Source organism: Ipomoea triloba, chromosome 12, assembly GCF_003576645.1.
Source record: "Ipomoea triloba cultivar NCNSP0323 chromosome 12, ASM357664v1".
NCBI classification, from domain to species: Eukaryota; Viridiplantae; Streptophyta; class Magnoliopsida; order Solanales; family Convolvulaceae; genus Ipomoea; species Ipomoea triloba.
Genome location: NC_044927.1, coordinates 20109516 through 20123892, shown reverse-complemented (window position 1 = coordinate 20123892; position 14377 = coordinate 20109516). Strand labels below are relative to the sequence as shown.

At 35.4% G+C, this 14377-nt stretch overlaps 2 protein-coding genes and 1 long non-coding RNA gene across 10 annotated transcripts in view; all 3 read right to left on the bottom strand.

Moving 5' to 3' along the window:
- Positions 1-1398: 1398 nt before the first annotated feature.
- LOC115999095 (protein KINESIN LIGHT CHAIN-RELATED 1) lies at positions 1399-5321 on the bottom strand. Its single transcript, XM_031238856.1, has 3 exons — positions 4648-5321; positions 2071-2979; positions 1399-1959 (listed from the first exon to the last, which is right to left on the bottom strand). Exons 1-3 carry the CDS (start codon positions 5319-5321, stop codon positions 1725-1727), a joined length of 1818 nt encoding a protein of 605 aa, XP_031094716.1. The 3' UTR covers positions 1399-1724.
- A 2645-nt stretch (positions 5322-7966) lies between these two features.
- On the bottom strand, positions 7967-8751 carry LOC116000039. The gene is made up of 3 exons (XR_004094058.1): positions 8598-8751; positions 8407-8462; positions 7967-8301 (listed from the first exon to the last, which is right to left on the bottom strand). It is a non-coding gene; the product is annotated as an uncharacterized LOC116000039 (long non-coding RNA).
- A 3914-nt stretch (positions 8752-12665) lies between these two features.
- The window catches only part of LOC116000032 (transcription initiation factor TFIID subunit 12b-like), a 6206-nt gene continuing 4494 nt past the window's right edge, over positions 12666-14377 (bottom strand). For 4 of the 8 annotated variants that reach the window (XM_031240026.1, XM_031240029.1, XM_031240032.1 and 1 more), the window contains 4 exons: positions 14242-14306; positions 13801-13839; positions 13470-13694; positions 12666-13018 (listed from right to left, as the gene is read on the bottom strand). In XM_031240026.1, the coding sequence (XP_031095886.1) occupies positions 13509-13694; positions 13801-13839; positions 14242-14306 (290 nt within the window). In that variant the 3' untranslated portion in view covers positions 12666-13018; positions 13470-13508. Of the gene's footprint in view, positions 13019-13469; positions 13695-13800; positions 13945-14241; positions 14307-14377 lie in introns of those variants that run through there. The other 4 variants (XM_031240028.1, XM_031240030.1, XR_004094057.1 and 1 more) reach the window with 4 other exon arrangements.

The following is a 14377-nucleotide window of genomic DNA, read 5'->3' as shown; positions in this document are numbered from 1 at the left end:
AAAAAAAAAAAAAAAAAAAAAAAAAAAAAAAAAAAAAAAAAAACCTTTTCCCTTTCCATCCAACCAAACACCCCCTTAGTGATAGACGTTCAGTAATTATAGTGCTAACTTAAGTTTTGCAAGCTTGATTTTGAAGTAGTGATAATTGGACAAATGATTTGTTAATGTTTTCTTTTTTCAAAATTTGTCCAATTTTTATATCAACATTTGTTGCCGAGCTAATACAACTTCATTAAATAATACGAGTAATTAACTATTAAGACTTGTATACTATACTATAATCTGTTAAGTATGGAAAGAAATAGGGAAAATGACACTTTTTTCCCCTATGTTATGTGCTTATAGCATTTTTTCCCTCTGTGTTATTAAAGTGGCAGTTTTTCCCCCTGAAATGTTAAATTGACATTGTTACCCATAAAAATAATTATTTCATTTACTTTTCTTCTCCAACAAATTATTACTTATAGGTATGGATGATCACGATTCGGTTCGTACCTAACCAATCACTATAGCAATCATACCGAAATAGTATGGACAGTTCTGGTTACGATTCATAACCGAAAAAATAAAATTAAATAATTGTTGAACCGTGAACCGGAACTTAACCACAGTCATATATAATAAAAATGATCAAATACTTATTTTGATAAATCGGTACGGTTCGGTTCCAATTTCGATTTTGAACCGCCATCAAAACTTATTTATTTATTTATTTTTATAATTTTATTTCTAATTTAAAAATAGTCTAAATTCAACAATTATTTTATTTTATTTTTTCGGTTCTGAATCGTAACCGTAACCGTCTATACTATTTAAGTTCAATTGCTACAGTGTTCGATTAGGTTCGTATCGAACTGTGATCTTCCATACATATTAGTAATAATTGGTTGGAGAATAAAAATAAATGAAATGATTATTTTTAAGGGCAAAAATGTCAATTTAATATTACAAGGGAGAAAACTACCACTTTTAAAATAATTGAAGGGAAAAACTGTCACTTTAATAACACAGGGGGAAAAGGTGCTATAAGCACATCACATAGAGGAAAAAAGTGCCATTTTCTCAAAGAAATATAATGTTCGTTTTTATAATTTTATTTCTCCACCTTTTTCCACTAATTTTGATTATCGAATAGGGGAAAAAAGTGCAATTTTCTCAAAGAAATATAATGTTCGTTTTTATAATTTTATTTCTCCACCTTTTTCCACTAATTTTGATTATCGAATTAGAGAATGGAAGTGCATAAATCACTGTAGTAACAAAACGCCAGTCAACAATTACTGTTTTTTATTTGTAAAAACAAAATTAGAAAATGGAAGATTTATATATATCTACAAGTATCAACAACAAATACTGGGTGACATATTTTATAGCATCATCATCATCAACTACAAAGAAGATCAGCAAGAGCATATAATCCATATATATCAAATGATTTTGATCACTCAAAGTTTGGTTGGCTCCTAAAAGAATTAAAGTGAGAAAGAAATTGAAATTAAACACAGGCAGCATAAGCGAGTCTTTTCTCTGAGCATCTTTCAAGATCTCAAACAAATAACAATTAAACAATTAATCAAAATCAAATTCAATGCCAACCCAAACCAGCCAAGAAACAGGCAGAAGACTCACCAGATTACAGATTAACTATACACCATCTTCTACTAGGCTACAGAATATGCTTCTGTTGAAGCTAATGGTAGTGGATAACCCATGACAAATTGGCTTTAACTTCTAAAGCCGAAGGCTGACCACTTCTTTGATGACTCTTTCTTTGTCCTCTTGGAATTTGGGTCGATGAGGTTTTCCAGTGATTTTGCCTTTTTGTTTCTTGACTTGCCTGCTTCTTTCAGGAGCTCAGCCAGCCTTTTCTTCTCATCATCAAAGTCCGGATTTGCTGTTCCAAGCTTCTCCTCTCGCAATTTAAGAACGTACTCCAAAATTTCAATTGCATCTTCAACTCTGTACATTCATTCAAACAGTTGAGCATAATAATAAGATCAAAGAAACACAACCAGTTGGGGCAGGGGTGAAGAACTAATGACTAATGAGTATTATTGACTGCAATATTACCTTCCCATTGCATCATAAGTTGCAGCGAGATTACTGTATACACCAAGTGTATCTTGATGGCAAGGGCCACACTCATGTTCTAAGATTTCTCTTGCTTCTTCAAACAATTCAGCAGCCTCGTCTATTTTGAACAACTGTACGCATGACAAACCCATTTGGTTTAACACCACTCCAAAGAACGCTGATTTCCTCTCTCCACTGGCTCTAAGTTTTGCCACGGCACTCTCAAAGGAGCTTCGTGCTTCATCATACCTTCCAACCATATAAAACATGACACCCATCCGCGCCTCTATCCCAGCAATTGTGCTTTGCTGCCCTGGTTTATCCTCCAACAACTTCAGAGCCTTGACCAAGAGCTTTAGTGCTTCCTCGGGTTCATTAAACAATTCATATATGGCAGAAATTTCTGTCATTCCACTTGCAATCTCTTCTGAAGTTGTTCCAGGCACAGGTTTCGCATAGATCCTAAGTGCATTTTCACAGTATGATCGAGACTCCCTTAACTTTCCTGTCTTGTAGTACAAGTCAGCAAGCCTCACAAAAACAGAGGCAACTGAAGGATGGTTATCACCCTTTGATGATTTGAAAACAGTAAGCGCCTTCTGGTATGAGAAAACGGCCTCATCAAAGCGAGATAGTGACAAGTAGATGTTACCAATGCTAACATCAATAGCAGCAACCTCATTTTCTTGTCCATTGGCAATCATTGCCATGCTGGCAAGCACAAGGTGTTCAAGTGCTGATTCATAATCACCTTTAGCCTCACATATGAGAGCCATTAACCGCCGATCAGCAGCTTCTTCAAGAGATGCTGGTGGGCTGTGCACTCTATGTATTTCCAGTGTTCTCTTACACAAATTCTCAGCTTCATCAAATTGCATTGCTTGGACATGTGCCTCAGCCAGGTATCTGCAAATGTCAGACAAGTCATGTCAAATTATGGGCAGCCAAAAAGATGTAACTGCAGCCAAATTATAAATTTTAGGAGAACCGTCTGTTATACACTTATGCACACAAAATTTTCAGTAATGAGAAATGCTTATAATATCAGATTAAGTCCACAATAAGGAGATCAATTTCACATCTGAAAGACAACCAGTTATCCTATACGGCTATACCTAGATTCATGAGACTTGCACTTAGAAGTTACTCCCTTTGTTCCAATCTGAATTTGACTGGTTACTTTTCAATTCTTTATGTAACCTAATTTCAGCAAAGGTGGCAAACATATTTCTCTTAAAATTTTGAAACACTGATTCTAGATAGGAAGGTAACAATTTCAACCCCTGTTCTCTATATACCAAAAGATAATAATATTATCATTTTTATTTTCAAATATTAAATTTATCATTATCTACGCTTAAGCCCAAAGTTGGTAAATTGATCCAGAGAGCAGTAAAAGTCACAAAGAATGGGACAGAGTACCAAAATTGGCTCCCTTATTTGATAAACTGAGCAATAACTCAGTGCAAACTTCTACTCTAAACTGCTAAGATAAAATGTTCTCCAAAATATATATGAATAATACTTTTTCTGCTAATTCTATCATTCACCAAAACAGGTGCTAGCTCCACAAACATGATAAGGGAAAATGGACTTTCTTCCACAAAAGGACAACAAATATACAAATAATAATTAGCCTATTAACTAAAAATACCAAATATTTCCAACCAATTGAAAGTTAGCCAAAACTTCTAACTTCTATGATTCTTACAGAATTTGATTTTTTTGGTTCCAATTTTAGTCCATTCTCCAAATTTTGTCAAACTTGAGCTAACCTGATTTATATTTTCATTTTCTACCCTTAATAATTTTAAGAATCTCTTTTCTAACCCCAGATGAGATTCTTAAAAACTTTAGCATCAACTCATCGCCACCAACAAAGAGAAAAAACCTAATTTCAGCTCAAGTTACTATAGTTACCATCATAAGTTTATCTACAGATTTTATGTCGCAAGGCAACATTCTGAATGTTACCTCAATCATAATAACCATCGAAAGCATTAAGAACAAGCTTCCAGTCACTATAGCTAACAATAGATCCCACAACCCAACTTAGGGTTTTGTTTGTCATGGTAATGAAAAACAAATTGATTGAAGGAAGATTTTTAGAAACACTAGGGTAGAGAAAAATAGTATTATGAAGCCTGATCAAAACTTAGTGTGAATTGTAACAAATAAAAGTTCTGACCAGAATTGGTAATAGTAAAAGGTTTGGCTTTTTTGGCCTAACAATTATTATAATACCAGTAATAAATTTACCAGAAAGTTGCTTCAGAACACAGTGAATTAGCATTAAGTTTTAGTGATGATATTTCCCATCGATCTGTGAGTCTGTGACCCATGTTTACGGATCATAAGCTACACTATCTTTGGTAACTCTCTTAGCATTATTCAGATTCATGCCACATTTTTTTGGCACAACATCCAGACTTCTAGAGAATCCTAATGACAAATAATATATGATAAAGGTCAACAAAAAATATCTTACTTTCATTAAACAAACACTATAAGCTTAATACAAATTATAATTTCCTAAAAATGTAGTAAAAAGAAAAGGAAATAAAATTAATTTACCTGCAAGTCTCAGCAACTCTAGGATCGGTATCTCCTAAAGCTTCCATCTGTACTTTTAGGCCTTCATTATAACACTCAATCGATCGATCCAGCTGACCGAGCATGGAATGAGTATCTCCCAGCTGCATATGCCCTGAAAATGCAGCAAGCGCGTGATCTGCACCTCTTGAGGTATCCGGCACTGTAATGGCTCTTTCAAGCACCGGAAGAGCTTCCTCAAACCTGCCCAAGCTACAGTAAATAGCAGCCAAAACGTGCAGACTCATTGCCAGGTCGAGGCTAGGCTGGCCATCGACTGCGCACCTCTCAAAGGACTTCGCAGCTCGGAGTGCATAATCCAGGGCCTTATTCGGACCCTCACCGGACGCAATCGTGTCCCGAGCGAGCTTCAACAGGAATGGGCCGAGATCCGGGTTGTCAAGCGACGATTCGTCGATAACAACCTTCTCCGGCGGCGATTTCTTCTTTCCGGAGCCCCGATCCGGCGACGGCTTGGCTCGTGAGGTGGACGGGGAAGGAGAGGGAGGACGCCGTGGAGCTGGCGAGCTGGGCTTCGTGTTAACATTCTCGGATCTACTCGAATTAGCTCCGATCTGGCCTTGACTCTCCTCTGGAACTGTGATTCGCAATGGCGTAGACTCCGGCGGCGTTTTAACTGAAACTATTCCCGGCATTTCCTCAATTCACAACGGAACAACAAAAAAATCCCTCTTTCCCCTAAGAAAACCGATCGAATTTATCAAACCGCTATCCTGTATTATACAACAATCGCAAAAAGCGTTACCAATAAGTAATTAATGAGAGATTAAGAGACTGAGTTATAGACTACAACAGGCCACCATTCTCTACTGTTGAAGAACAGTTTAGAGCTTAGGAGAGAGATAGAGAGGGAGGAAGATGAAGTTCAGCTGAAGACGAGACTGGGGACCAGCGGTCAGTGGACCGTCGACACCTGATCTTTGCATTAAGATCGGACCGGTTCAATCTCTGACCCGAATCTAGTGGGCCAGGGTGATGACCTGGATTGCAATGATGGTTTAACCCCAACCAATTAGGTGGCGACAGGTAATCCGGGCTGTTCGAAATATTCGGGTTTTTTCGGCTTGGGCATGATGGATAGGATATGATTAGACCGGAGTTTCCGTGAGAAGAGTGCAAGCAGTGCGGTGCGTTGGATGTGGGAAGGTTGCCGTTAAACGTAATCCGACGGTCGCCAGATGAGGTTGGTCTAACACGCCCCTCTAATCCTCTATAATAATGCTCCATTATTTGATTGGAAAAGACTCAAAAGAGCCAATATGGTATGGCCTCGTCTAATTTTCACAAAAGATTCCTATGATTTTTATATCTTACTATAATTTACAAGTTTTGACTTTCTTATTTACAAAAAAACTGCCTTCAGTATTAAAGATGTGCTCTGAAAAATATTCATTTCTTTAAATAATACATGATGAAAAATATTCATTTCGTTAAATATGACATTTCATGTATGCCACTCAACCATAAGGCATTTGGTTTATCAGTAGGATGCGCTTACAAGATAAATTATGAAGGTGTTTGGTAAATAGTTGTTAGTTGATTGGATAGTAGGTTTGATTAGTTGATAGCATTAGATTATTGTAAAAAAAATGTATAGTAAATTAGTTGTTAACTTGATTATATGCAAAATGACTTTCTCAAAAAGTTTATCAGAAAAGCTGCTTGAGCAAGTTTTTTAATTTTAGCGTTTTGAAGCAGCAAACTATTACAAAATAATAATAATAATAATAATAATAATAATAATAATAATAATAATAATAATAATTAATCAAATAGTCATATTTGTTGTTTAACCAAGTCAAACAACTAATAGTGGTCAAACAAGATAAAATTGACCGATAGACTAACTATATTACCAAATATGACCCTATATATTGTTACTCTATTTTCTAATTATTCTATCAAATTGAATTTACCGCAAGATGTGACATAATAATTGTGAAAGAGGTAAGAGAGAAGCAAAAAATACAAAATCAATAGGGTAATAATCAGCATCATCATACATTATTATGTTACAAGGTTGATCTCGAAAATACAAGGAAATAACGGAAATACAAACAGAAAATTATCCACGAAGGATAATATTACAGGAAATATCACAACCTACAAAAGGTTGAAAACCTGAACTACGGTTGAGGAAGAAATCCGGACGATCTCGGGTGGTTGGAAGCACGAGTCGTGTTGCCACTCTCCTTAAAACCTTATTTACCGCCTCCCGGGGTGCTGGAGCGTTGCGGTCTAGGTTTCCCAGGATAAAACGTACTACGATCCAATCGTTCGAGCACACGAACTTGGATCCGGTGAACTAGGAACGTGGGTTCAACGCAGGTGGCTAGAAGGAAATGTGAGCAGAGTTTTGAGGAGAAAACAATGTATTGCAGTGTGTTCTTGGTGTGTTCCAAACCTGCTGCTCACAACGAATATATAGTGGAGGAAATGGATCATAGCATTAATCATGGCATTGATAATCCATTTGTAACCTCCTCCCACTAGCAGAATACTTAATTCTGTCATTAGCACACATTTACACCCACTACTAGAAAATAATGATTGGAATTAATCAAATTAATTCCGTAATATCAAGAGTCATTTCTGAACGGACACACACAGTAGGTGAAACGTCGCGTTCGAGAGGTTACTGGAGTCGCAGTGCGAGACATGGTTCAGACTATGAACCATCGAGACATCGCCGTGCCGCGAGACGTCGAGAAGTGCAAGCTTCGAGACATCATGCCGGCAGCGAGAGGTCGACTCCGCTGAGCTTCGAGACATCGAACTACCTCTCGAGGTCAGCTCATTTGATGTCTCGAACGAGAGATCAGTTCGATCTCATGTGGTCTGAGATGGAAAACTCGTTCGGAATTACTTAGCCCGCAAGGCGGGCACACACAAGTTCAAGCCTTTCTGAACTCATTTTGGGATTTGATTTGCACCTCCCCTGCGCGCGAGAGAAAGCCTCTATGCCATACAAGTCAATTAGCCTTAAAAAGGCTCTTGTATTTATAGTGGGGCAAATCTTCATTCCCAACCAATGTGGGACAAAGCTAATAAGCTTTTCCTCACTTAAAATTCCATCTCAAATGGGTCTACTTTGAGAACCAATTTCTCATTCACCCATTATCCATTTTGAGCGTATAATATATCGATCTCTTCGTCTCACTACGAAGAATCCGAATCCACTTTGACCCGACCCAAATCGGATGTGGACCTTACATATATTTATACCACAAAATGGCCACTTAAAATGCCATTTTAGTGCTATTTTTCGAACATATTATACTTTGATAGAAGAGGAAGTTAGATTTACTTTTGCCTCTCAAGTTTCAACACACATAATAATGACATAATGGTGGGTGACCAACAAAGTGCAAATTAGGTACAAATTAAAGGAGATAAATACTTTTTCTTTTTTTTTTTTATTTTCTCCATATTGTGGTGTCATAACATGATGGGATGAGAAAGTAAAAGGAAGAAGCTAGCTAGCTAGGCTTGGGAATGGAATGAGCTGAGATTGAACAGACACTGTTTCTTTCATCCCTTGCTCCCTTTCCCTGGAGGGGTGTGAGCTTGATTTGGTCCCCCTTCATTGTAATCCTTTGCATCAACATACAACACCTGCATCATAATTTTTAAGACGATGACACATTTCGTATCTCATACAGTCATGTATTTTTTTTTTTTTTCTAGTGATTGAGAGAAACTCACAGTCACTATACATACCTTGTTTTGGGTGATAGACGTCACAGGAACATTTTCTCTTATGGCATGGCTGGAGCCTACATACATAAAGATCAGACACTTGCAGTTAGTTGTAATCCTATGTATTGAGTTCAACATATATAAATACAAGAATATAATATTCGTCGCGTACGCATAATATATACAACAATTTAATTTAATTTAATTTGCACCTGGAGACGATACAATGATGAGTACTAGGAGAAGAGAAACAAGAAAGGTAGTGTTGGTGTTAAGAAGCTGCTGCATGTTGTAATATGTTGCCACTTAGAGCTTAATTATATTTCTGGGTCGCAAGTTGCAATTGGAGGGGTTGAATGCATGATTTAATTTTTGCCTGCCTTTTATAGCAGTGTTTTAGCCTAACACAGTTTCAATTCTCAGTGCGGCTGTACTGTATAATCTATAGTGGCTAGCTGTTTCAATTGAAGACTTTAATTTGTGATCGAATTGGATGATTATTGTGTGCAATTTCTGCAGTACCCATCAATTCAGATCACAGTGCAGCCTGGAATGTGATTTTTGCTTAGGCGTTGAAAACAGACCAAACTTGTTATTTACCAGTCATGTTTTGTCTTCTTCCATGGGGCCACTGGCTAAAGATTTCAACCATTGCATAATTACGAAGACCTATGCACAAATTGCATCTACCTAGCTCCGTTTTGGTAGGCACAAGCCAACTATGCAATTCCACCTGTTTGATTTCTTGCCCACAAAAGACGAAATTTCCTTACCCTGAGAGAAGGGATAAATCACAGTGATCGACTTGGGAGGATCATTGTCTGGTGTTTACAAAGAGCCGACCATATTAAGTGCAACTCTCACATTACAGCTGCTAGGGCTCGATCATATTTTATTGCCCACAATTTATCACCTAGAAACCAACTGAGTTATTGTGCAGATCGGACAAATTGATTGATATCTATGTGGGTAATAGGAGGCTGTGGGATGCACTATTTGTTATGGAATCCTATTCAAATTTTGCTATGCATAGTTGACTTAATTATCTGATATCTCTTTCATTGTAGCATACGTGGTTGGGCAGAAAGTCACTTTTGACTGCTGAGTTCTCAAATCAAAGAATATAATACAACAGAAGAACTACCCACTATCAATTCAAGATTCATGAATAATTGTAAGCACTGTACGTATACCACTATACCCACACCTTCTCTTGAAGCAATAATGCTTATAGAAACAGACAAAGAAGAAACATGCATGCACGCACGCATGTTTTTTTCCTAGTATGCATGCTTTGTCCACTGTTTTTATTCTTCTGTTCTGCTCGTGCTTCTCTATAAACCACAGAAAGTCTGAAACTAATTGTTTGAGTGGAACTAACAGCTCACTTTGATAAGTTGAACTAACTTTAATTTGCATTGTAAGGTTACTTTCAGAGGGGGTCTGTCTAAAATGTATCCATCCAGTTCAGTGTAGTGAATGATAAGTGTGTGCCTGTTGGACCAGAAGTAAAAAGATGGAGGAAATGAGCTCCAAGGTCCAAGTTTCCACTCATAAGTTAGGCAGCCATCATCTTTAATTTGTAACTTCTTTTATCTTCCCCACTTCCAATTCAGGTCTATTCTACATCTCTACTTCGACATCATGGATGTTATTATAGCATGATATGATGAAACTTAAAACTGCGCTTTCTGGACTAGCTTAGTTGGTCAAACTATTCGCACTCGTGTAATTTTTTCTCTCTTTCAAAATGTCACATCACAAAATTTGTAATTATTAACTATTCACTTTTCATCTATGCGATTCTCTCTCCTCTTTCAAAAATAACTCCACTATTACATCAACTTATTAAAAAAAAAAAATTTATTTTTCATCAATAATGTAATAATAATAATAATACTAATAAATGTAAAAGTTGTCAGAATTGCAATAGTCAAATTGCATCAAATGCAATTTGACCTGTCAGAATTGCTACACGTAATGTCTAAAAAAAAGATAAAAAGAATTCCACATCAACTTTGCAATTGGGAAGAAATCATGGATGTATAGCTTTAAAGCTTTACATATAATAAAGAGTATTTGTGTGCAAAGTGTATAAGTAAAAGGTGAGAACTTGGGGACTAACAGAATTTTAGGACTTAGAATTAGTGTGACTAAATTGGAAACCTGAAAGCAACTTGTAATTAGCTTAGCTTGTTATCTTGCTTCTTTAGTTATACGTAGTATATAACAGAGAGCCATATATTATAATCTGATTAACCTTATTTGAAAAAGAAAAAAAAAAAAAAAAAAGGTTGATATATGAGGTAATACATTGCTGACATGTTAGCTGGTGATGAGTGGTGATGAAGATGAAATAGGCAAATCAGCTGTCTCAAAACCTACTTAGCTCAAAGAAGTTGACATCTGACATTTTTGTGGCAAGCCCGACGAGTAAGACTAACCCAATTCCAATATCCAATAATAAGCAGGTTTGTTGTCCATTCTAGCTAGCTAACAAAGTTGAAATTAAAAAAGAGATATATGGCTAGAATTATCCAAACGGTTCGGCACTCCCGAAATCTGGCTAGAATTAGTACAGTGCTTCCAGTTCCAGCAGACATGTAGGGAGAGGATTGTGGCAAATTAAAGGAAACCCCCATAATAGCTAGCATGCAGATCCAACAGAACACTGTTGAGTGGAATAAACAAAAAGTAGCGCTTAGCCGCTTAACAACTTCAGATGGAGTGTATGCATTCAACATTGTCACAGGACAATTAAGCTTCAAAAAGACAACCTAGTTTTTGTCAAAATAAGGGTATGTGCGCTTGGTTCAAACATTAAAATCGAAATGGTAATAGTAATAAAGAATGAATTTCCTTTTTGGTCTTAGATTTATTACGACTGGGACAACTTTAGTCCTTCATAAAAAAAAAATTGTCATATTTTTGACACTATTATTGTGACATAGATGATTTTGGTCTTCCACCTATAATTTCGTCAATTGACCGTTTGAGAGGGGAGTATTTCTATCAATTCAGACTATCTTCTTCTCTTGAGTTTCAACCGCCACGTGCCATGCAAAGTTTGTCTCTTATAAAGTGATGACATTTTTATTCTATTGTTTGCTTTTAGTTTGTAATTTTAATAAGAACCACGTGTTACTACATGATCAATAATCTTTTTTTTTTTTTAATGTCAATATAAAATGTATGTAAACTCTTTTATTTTTTTTTTAATTTTTTCTTTTTTTAAATTTTGGGTTGGATATCGTAAACTACTATACAATTGAATGAAACTTTAACAAAAAGTTTTATGAATTATTAGTGAATAGGAAGGAATCTATTTCATTACAACTTATTACGATGTTCCTAAATAAATAAAAATTTAATATATATCTTCATTAATTAAAACTTAAATAATAAATTGCTCTTAGTAAAATTAAATACTTGATTTTCTTTCTTTTGGCCAAAGTCTTACCCTGGGTCTGGGGATAGTTATACCATGGACAATGGCCAAGTGAATCAAATTAAATTTCTTTGCCAAAGACTTGTGGTCTAATGGCACCTGGTTGCACCCCACATGGGAGGGGGTGGAGGCAATATTGACTGTCTGTGTTTCATTTGGTTAAGAATAGTAGCTATGAACAGATACTACATTGTAACGGAGTTAATAATACTAAAAAAAAATTTAATTTCTTTTTCAACTTAAGTTTATTTTTCTTTTTATACAAATAAAATTTATATATATAAACATATCATTAAAAGAGTCTAATCAACATCTTTAAATGACACTATATTGATATTTTTATTTTAATATTTTAAATTAGACTACCATTATATCAAGTTCATTTTTAACATACTACTAATTCATTTTCAAAATACTATAAGCTCATTTGTACAATGAAAAAGTGGAATATAAAATTTTAGAATTGGCTACACAAGAAAACCCTCTTTGTTAGAAGAAAGATTTTAGAATTGGGAAGTAGAAGAATTGTTCAAGTCTGAAAACAAAATAATGCTTCAGCAATCCAACTAAAAAATGTATCAATCATTATTCCATGGACCATGGTCCACACATTTGTGTTAACCATAAATAAAAAGTACATTTTTAATATATTAAAAGTACATTATTTATTTATTAAATGTATATTATTTGATAATATATCAAAAATCATGTAATTACATGATTTTTGATATATTATCAAATAATATACATTTAATAAATAAATAATGTACTTTTAATATATTAAAAACGTACGTATATTGCCCGGTCCACATGGCCATGGTCCATACAATAATTTACCAAAGCCCTATGGTTTAGGCTACTAAACAAACAGCTATTGTCACAAACTGACTTTTTAGATGCAGACTATAAACACTATACAACCTTTCTAAATATTTAAATTTTTAAAAAATAAAAAACCTGACTAAGATTTAACATTTTGCAGAAGACATGTTAAATTACAGAAACTATAAGAAATTTGCCACAACTTGCTAACACAACTTCTTCACAAACATGCTCAAGTGTTCTAACTTGCTAGCACTTTGGTAAGCTGAAGAATTGCTGCTTTCGCCACTATAATCTGTAACATGGATTAGAGGTATGATGTTGAAAATTTTGTAGGCGAATCATCCATTCAAGACAAAGGAGCTGGAAAGAATAATAAGCTAATGTCATTATTATAATAAACTAGTTTATGGCATCAATTCTGCCAATCTGACAAAAGTTGCAAATAAACTTTCCAGATGGGTAAGTATATGCCTATATTTTGGTAGCAAGGACATGGAGAAACACCAAATAGGCATCATGGAGGGAGCTCAACGTAATATACTTCATTCATCAAATAGCATATATGCAGTTTAGCTTCTCTTTGAAGTATTAGAATAGAAGGTTCTAACTTCTAAGTGCATCCATCTTTGACAATTTAAGATTTTAAATCTTGGGAATGAAATTATTTATTCGAAACCAAAATTGACGTGAACCCCACAAACAGAAAGCAAAAGAAAGGATGGATGTAAATTCAAGCCCCTAAACCACCTTGCATCAAGAGTTAATAAAAACATGGATAATTCATTCACTGATGTTATTGATATGTCCTTACCTACAAGTTCCCCAATAGGGAGTCCAATAAAGATGTGCATCAAAACCTTGTCATTTGTTGCAACATCTTAGAAGCATTAGCCTGTGAAACCAACTGCTCCGAACTTGGAGCTCTTATCATGTGGTTTTGACCAATATGATCACCCATCCCCTGTCTAACCATCTGCTTAGCATTATTTGCACTTGTGCTTATTTCAGCACGTGAAGCTTCCATCAATGAACGTATCTAAGCACAATATGATGGTTTCAAAAGTAAACCAACTTGAAAGAAGGTAATATATTATATATGTGTGTATGCATGAAGAGAAATAGGTATAACACTCTTTACTTACCATATCCAAGCGCTTTTTGTGGATATCATTTGATGATGGCTGCAATAAAAGTAAGACCAGTATCATTTTTTGGGTTCTAGCTCATTACAAGCTACAAGAGTATTGACCTCAGTTCTTCCATACTGCCCTTAGTAATAGAATTCCCTAACCCACCAAAGGAAATAAAACAAATATTAATCAGCAATAGCATATTTTATCATTTTCATTTCTCAGTGGATGGGGTGGAAGGGTGAAGAGGTGGAACAGGTTCTGATTCAAGGCCTCAATTGTGCTCTTAATTGACTAAGCCTAGCCTCTTAACCCAGCTCAAATATTAGCAAATTAGTCTACTTCGGCTGGCCATTACAACTAAAGATTTTTTCTTTTACAGATGAATAGCATAAACACAAATTGAATATACAATTTGGTTGGAATTCAGAGAGAGAGAGAGACAAGACTTACATGCTCTGATTGCTGTTTCCTCTCCTCACTTGAGAAGCCTGGAATTGTCAAGTGCAAGTTCTTTTCTGTAAAATATTTGAGTTAATTACAGTAGTGTACCCATCAACTCACATTCCAAAAAAAAAAAAAAAAAAAA